General features: G+C 36.5%; 1 protein-coding gene across 2 annotated transcripts; it reads left to right on the forward strand.

The window, feature by feature from the left end:
• The first annotated feature begins 240 nt into the window (after positions 1 to 240).
• Positions 241 to 5,580, forward strand: LOC145093403 (uncharacterized). 2 transcript variants are annotated; one of them, XM_079031522.1, is made up of 4 exons: positions 241 to 929; positions 1,483 to 1,854; positions 1,932 to 5,233; positions 5,345 to 5,580. In XM_079031522.1, the coding sequence occupies exons 1-3, from the start codon at positions 798 to 800 to the stop codon at positions 5,205 to 5,207; spliced, it is 3,780 nt and encodes a 1,259-aa protein (XP_078887648.1). In that variant the 5' UTR covers positions 241 to 797; the 3' UTR covers positions 5,208 to 5,233; positions 5,345 to 5,580. The 2 variants fall into 2 exon arrangements, with proteins under 2 accessions (XP_078887648.1, XP_078887649.1); XM_079031523.1 differs by having other exon boundaries at positions 1,947 to 5,233.
• The last annotated feature ends 1,915 nt before the right edge of the window (positions 5,581 to 7,495 follow it).

The following is a 7,495-nucleotide window of genomic DNA, read 5'->3' on the forward strand; positions in this document are numbered from 1 at the left end:
GATTATAATTTTATATAACTAAAAAATATCTCTTAATTAATAATTTATTTAAAATAATTGATTAATAATTTTAAATTTTACTATAAAAATTTAGTTAATTTTTTTTAGTAAATAATAAAAAAGAAATGGTAATTTCCACTATACCATGGGATCATTTTTGTAATTTACTCATACGTTGTGAAACGGTGCCGTTTTATGCTTATAAAAAGGCCTTGACAATGGTCAACACTTCACCTCCCGACCAGGCCTTCGCCGTTTCGCGTAGCATCACCACCCCACACCCGTCTCTTTTTCTCTCTTTCTCTCTCTTTCTCTTTCTCTTTCTCTCTCTCGATTTTCGTCTTTCCCCTTCTCGCTTGTTCGCTCGCTCTTCGATTTCTCTCTCCCGTTAAATCTTCGCCGGCTCAAAATCCGTTCAGAAATCTCACCGTTTCGCCAATTCACTCCTACCTCATACACAGATCTATACTATTATCCGAATTGTTGGTCGACGAAATCGTTTCAAACACACATAGCCCTAATTCAAATCCATACCCGTCGATTACTTCTCGATCGTTTAAGCTTATGTATTCCGGTGTTTCTCTTGTTCTATAGCCGATCTGGAGGTGTCGAAGTGCCTACTATATCCCATGATCAATCGTTTCAACCACCTAGGGTTTCTGATTAAATAGAAATTAGAAAAGGGGATCACAAAATTGGCTCCGGTAATTCATGGTTCTCGTCGCGCGGTACGAGCAACAAGATTTGATTATAAAGAAAAGCGATATCTTGGATTATGATGATGGAAGAAGGCTATTATGTATGGGCGGTGGGAAGGTGAGCTGTGGTTCCACCGGCGGCACATGTGGCCGGTCCCATCTTCCTCCAAGCCATCTGTAGCTGCTCCTTCCAATTCCTTCGTATTGATTGACACTAACTCTTTCTCCAAAGTATATATAATTTTTTATTCCGTTTATATACCCATATCCATTACTTGTATGTATATTTATATATCAATTTTGATTAGTTTACCTGCTTCAGTGCTCTTGTAAGTTAGCTCTATATCTGAATGCTATTTTTTTCAATGAATTGCTTTGAACGACAATTCGTGATATGTATGTACAGTCTCGTTCTTATGCATCTATACTGTTAAAATCAACCTTTCTCTTCTTGATTCAAATTTACAGGCTAGTCAATTCATAAAATGAAATTTCTTTTTGCGATTGGGGTTATCAGTGAATTTAATTAGTTCAATGGATCACCACCTATTGTTATACCACACTTGCTGTTTGCTTATCAAGATAGTTCTTGTTAGAGGTGGGATATTTATTACTCACTTTAAGTTCTTGTTTGAGTGTCAATCCACTTCCTTTTCTGTTTGTGCATGATAGATTTCAGTCATTATCGAAACTATATCTTGTTAAATGTTTTCCCTCTATATGTTTATCTTCTTCTTGATACAAAAGCAACTTCCATTGGTTTAATCTGGTTCATTTCTTGCAGGATGGTCGAACGATTCATGTTGGTGACTGTGCTCTCTTCAAGCCATCCCACAACTCCCTTCCTTTTGTTGGACTAATCCGTAAGTTAAAAGTAGGAAAAGAAAACAACCTAACTTTAAGTGTGAACTGGCTTTATCGACCTGCAGACATAAAACTCAAAGAGGGTGCTTCATTAGAAGCAGCACCAAACGAAATCTTCTATTCCTTTCACAAGGATGAAATACCTGCTGCATCATTACTCCATCCGTGTAAAGTCGCATTCCTTCCTAAAAATCTTGAACTTCCTTCAGGGATATCCTCATTTGTGTGCAGACGAGTGTATGATATTGAGAGCAAGTGTTTATGGTGGTTAACTGATCAAGACTACATTAACGTAAGTATAATCATCTTCTTCTCTCTTTTCATTTCATAGTTTTGTTTCTGAAAGTTATATCTTGATTGGATATTTAGTCTTGTTTGACACAGGAAAGACAACAAGAAGTAGACAAGTTATTAGATAAGACACGTGTAGAAATGTATGGAGCACTACAAACACAAACTGGAGGGCGTTCTCCAAAACCCTTGAATGGTTCACAGCTAAAACCTAGTTCAGATAATGTACAAAATAGTTCATCCTCCATTTCATCACATGCTAAAAGTAAAAAGAGAGATCACGGGGTCCACAAATCCAAAGTAGACGATGCAGATTCTGGTCAACTTAGACCTGAACACATAATAAAAACCGAAATTTCCAAAATCACTGATAAAGGAGGATTGATGGATTTCCAAGGAGTTGAAAAACTAATCCAACTCATGAGACCCGAAAACACCGACAAAAAACTCGACTTATCTTCCCGAACAATGCTTGTTGATGTCATATCAGTTACTGAAAGATTTGATTATTTAACTCGGTTTGTTCAATTAAGGGGTTTGTCAGTTTTGGATGAATGGCTTCAAGAAATCCACAAGGGTAAAATCGGCGATGGGAATGGGAGTCCAAAAGAAAACGATAAATCTGTTGAAGATTTTCTTTTTTCTCTACTTCGTGCCCTTGATAGGTTACCTGTGAATCTTCATGCTTTACAGACTTGTAATGTTGGGAAATCTGTGAATCATTTAAGAAGCCATAAAAATTCAGAGATTCAGAAGAAAGCAAGAAGTCTAGTCAGCACATGGAAGAGACGTGTGGAAGCTGAAATGACAATGATTGAAACAAAATCTAGTACAAGTCGAGGTGGCTCATGGCCAAGTAAATCAATGATGTCTGATGTTTCTCATTTAGGAAACAGACGTTCTACTTCCACCTCTCAACCTTCCCCTTTAAAATCTCCACAACAACCGAAAGTTAATAATAATAATAATAATTCCGGTGAACCTGCCGCCAAATCTCCCGCTGATAAACTGGCGGCAACTGGCGGTGGCGGTGGTGGTGGTGGTGGTGGATCCTCGGACATGCCTTCGTCTGGAACTAAAGAAGGTAGGAGTTCAAGCACCACTCATTCTCCAAACAACAGTCAATCTTGCTCTAGTGATCATGGGAAGACTGGTAGTGTTTACAATAGCAGGAACTCAAGCAATGGTTTCCATGGCTCCACAACTCCAGGAAATGAAAAGGGTAATCTTGGAAAAATCCGGAATTTTGGTAATGAGAAAGGAGCTGGACATGTGTCTGATGTGTCCATTGTAGATAATGGAAACAACCAAAGTGTTGTGGCACCTTCTGAGAAGCAAGATCAAAAGACAAGTGGAAAAACTGTAAACGATTCTTTACAGAGCAATGTGGAAAAAATGGATACAGATGGGAAAGATGGAATGGAGGGCTGTGATGATGCCAAGTCAGCAACTGTGACTGTTGTGTTACCTGATGAACATGGTGGTTCTTCATCTGGAGTTACTCCAAAACCAGGGAAATTATATGAACCTTCTTATAGCTCTATAAACGCGTTAGTAGAAAGCTGTGCTAAGTTTTCTGAAGCTAGTGTCTCAGTGTCACCTTCAATGGGTGATGATGGTGGAATGAATCTTCTTGCCAGCGTGGCAGCTGGTGAAATCTCAAGATCTGACGTGGCATGTTCCCCTCCTTTACCTGAAGATTCTTGTTCTGCAAATGTTGCTAAGCTGAGGCGAATAGTTCAAGACGAAGATAACGGGCCCCACGTGTCTGGAGATAGTAAGGACGCGACATTTGGGAAAGGCGAGGTACGGGTGGGGTCGGAATCGGAATCGTTGATTCCGGTTGCTGTGAAGCCTGAAGTGAAGACTGGAATGGTGGAAGTAGAAGAGAAGAATGGTGATGATAAAACGATGGAAAAGAATGTGATTCTTCCGGAAAGTTGTAAAGTTGAAACACAAGTTAATGAAGAATCGGCTTCTTGGTCTTCTTCAGATATGCATGATGAAGAGAAGAAGAAACTGGTGAATAATCGGTCAAGAAATTTACAGGAATCTCAAGCTACTACCACTTCTTGTGGTGATGCTGATTTAGCAATAAAGTTTGAAGAGCGTGATGATGACAAGAAGGCCGGAATCCACAATGAAATGGATTCTGGGACGTCTGTTTCCCATGAAAACGTTGGAAAACACGAAGCCGACGATCCTGATTCCACCGTTAACATTTCCGCCACAACGCCCGTGGCGGAAACGGAAACGGTGGTAAAGTTGGATTTTGATCTGAACGAAGTTGTTCCTAGCGATGACGGGAACCAAGGAGAGGTTGATGGGAATCAGAATCAGAATCAGAATCACACATTACCTTCTTCCAATTCACCTGTTGATGGGAATCGGTCTCCGTTGATTACGGTAGCTGCCCCTGCAAAAGGACCATTCTACCCTTCCGAAAATCTTTCAAGAACTAAACCGGAGCTCGGCTGGAAAGGCTCAGCCGCCACCAGTGCATTCCGTCCCGCTAAACCGGTCCGCCCTCTTTTCGACTTCGACCTCAACATCGGAGTCGACGATTCCGGCCAAAACAACGCCCATGAAAACAGCGGAGGCGGACTCGATCTCGATCTAAACGCATGTCAAGAGCCACCGGAAACCGTCCAATTGCCGCCAAGGGTATTTCCGTCAAATTCAAATTCTTCACGTGGGTTTGACCTCAACGGACCTGGCGTGGAGGAGGCTATCAATATCAACCCCAGTGGTGGTGAAACGGTGCAATTTCCAAAAAAGGGTATGCAGTTTCTTCCAGCTGTTCCGAACATGAGAGTGAATAATAACATGGACATAGGGGTAAATATGTCATCTTGGTTTCCACCAAACAACACCTACCCCACCACCATCACAATTCCATCAATCCAGGAACAGAGTTATGTTCCTTCACAAAGAATGTTGTCCCCTGTCTTGTCATCAACTCCTGCAGTTGTCCCTTTCCAATATTCACCTTTCCCATTTGAAACCAATTTCCCTTTACCAAATTCGTTTCCACCCGTTTCAACCGCTTACATGGACTCATCGCCAGCTGGCGGGCCCACCTCCGCCCCCGGCCCCGGCCCCGGCCCCATTTGTTTCCCGACACAAACACAGCTGGTTCCAATGCCGTATCGCCCATCCTACTTCATGAGTCTACCTGGCGGTTCAAGTAATCCCGGAAAGTGGGGCGGCGGCGGCGGTGGTGGTGGTGGTGGCGGCGGTCTGGATCTCAACTCCGGTCCCGGTGGCGGCACTGGCGGCGTATCGAAGCGGAAAGAGCCGGATGGTGGTTGGGATGGAGATAGGATAAGCTATAAACACCCGTCATGGCAGTAGTAAAACAGAGTCTTTCAATGCCTTTGGTGAGTTTTTTATTTTATTTATTATAAATAAAAAGTAAAATGTTTTTTTTTTTTTTTTTTTTTTTTTTTTTTTTTTAAATTTTATTTATTTATTAATATGAGGTTATGCAGGTGATGATGTGGTGTTGGAGGTTGGAAACAAAGTGCCCCCTGGTGGTTTGATTATGATGAGATGTTATTTTGTTGTGGGGTTGTAATGAATGAATGAATGAATGAATGGATGGATGAATGAATGAATGAATGAATATGCATGCATAGGGTTGAATGAAATAGTTTGAACAGAGGTTGTTGATGTTTTTTTAACTTGTTGCAACTTGCAATCCATAGCCATTTCATTTTCATTTTCATTTTCATCTGCCTACCTAAAAAAACAAAACCCGGGAATTGTGGGTTTAGTTTATTTAATTTTTATTTGAATATATATATATATATATATATATATATCAGTAATTACGCTATCCTGGGCCCACTAGTTTATATGTCAGCCACCTAGCGAACCATTGAATGTCTATTTTCATTATGGTTGGAATTTGATTTGCAATTGTTTAAGCATGGTTGCTTAATTTGGGTTTGAGTTAGACGTTGATTTTGATGAAGGTGATTGTAAACTTATGGTTTTGATAGAAAATGTAATGCGAAATAAATTCAGTTAAACGCTCAAGTAGGGCTTCTTTTTGTTTGTTTAATGAGAAATAAGTCGCTTAAAAGGTTTCATCTGATTTTAGTGTTAGGTACTTAAATAGGCTCAAAAACAATAGTGGAATGTTTTGAAACTTTGAATTGATTTTAGTGTTCGGTATCTTAAAACCTTTTCTAAAGTTTCTCGCAACTCAATTCTTGATTCTCTCCAGCGATGAAACTCTAATAGCTTGGAAAACGAATATGGTAAGAGTTTCAAAATTTCAGTTTCGAAACCAACTCTTTCATGATAGTTTGTAATTTTCTTTTCTTAGATTGATGTATACTGTATATTATGATATTAAGTTAATGCTAGTTTCGGTATAAAGTGTAACAAAGTAATGTTTTTTTTTGATAAAATAGAATTTTGAAAACTCGAACAAATTTGAAACTAGAAAACAGTTTTGCAACTACCATTTTCATGACTTTCAAAGTTCCTATTTCTTTGATTGATGTATAAATCTCCCTTCTCCCTACACAAAATGCAATGCCTTGGTTTATATATTTAACACCAGACGAATGTCCGTGTGTTGCACAGAAACACTTATATTGTTGGATTATTTTTAAATATATGTTTTTTAAAATATAACAAGAATGTTGTTAAATTTGATATAATAATTCGTATACTAAATTGATATAATATATTGACTATTTTGAATTATATGATAATATACATCTATTATAACTGCATAATCATAATCGTTTAAATGACTTCTATCCGTAAATTACACATGAATAAAATTAAATATAATATATGACTTAATGTTATTAATAGTTGTTATTGTTAATTAATTTTTTAAATTTATTTGTTTAATGTTTTAATTTCTATCATTATAATTATTTCAAACATCAAACATTGTTTTTTGATTTTAAGGGAAACAATATAATCATTTATATACATTAATTTTTAACTATTATTATTGTAAGTTATTTTAAGCTACTTATTCAAAAAATTTAAAGATTATAAAAATATCTTTAATAAATATTTTAGATAAATTGAGATTACAATTTAATTTTTTGCATTTATCACTATAATTTATCACTTTTAACTATTTACAAAATATTCGTTGATTTTTTAAGTATAACTGAAATTTATATTTAAGTTGACATTGTAATGTTATATTTAAATTAACAATTTAAGTATTTTGTTAAAACTATTCAAAAGTCGTATAGTTTTAAACTGATAATGGTTACATACAACAACATTTTAAATCTAATAAATAAAGTATAATATGTTAAAAGTTAAAGACATAACCATATAAGTAGAAGTAAAAATATTAATTTAAAATTGAAATTTAGTTTATTTACGATTACACTTTAAGTTTGATATTTATTTAACCTTATTAACCAACTTATAATCATTATTAGGACACTATAATTTATCACTTTTAACTATTTACAAAATAATTTTTGGATTGTTTAAGCTAAATTAAAATTTATATTTAAGTTGACCCTATAATGCTATATTTCAATTAATAATTTAAGTATTTTATACAAATTGTTCCAAAATTGTATCTTTAAAATGATACTGGTTTACATCCAACAATATATGAAAACTAATAAATTAAGTATAATATGTTAAAG

Source organism: Lactuca serriola, chromosome 3, assembly GCF_051521515.1.
Source record: "Lactuca serriola cultivar US96UC23 chromosome 3, Lser_US96UC23_V15, whole genome shotgun sequence".
Lineage (NCBI taxonomy): Eukaryota > Viridiplantae > Streptophyta > Magnoliopsida > Asterales > Asteraceae > Lactuca > Lactuca serriola.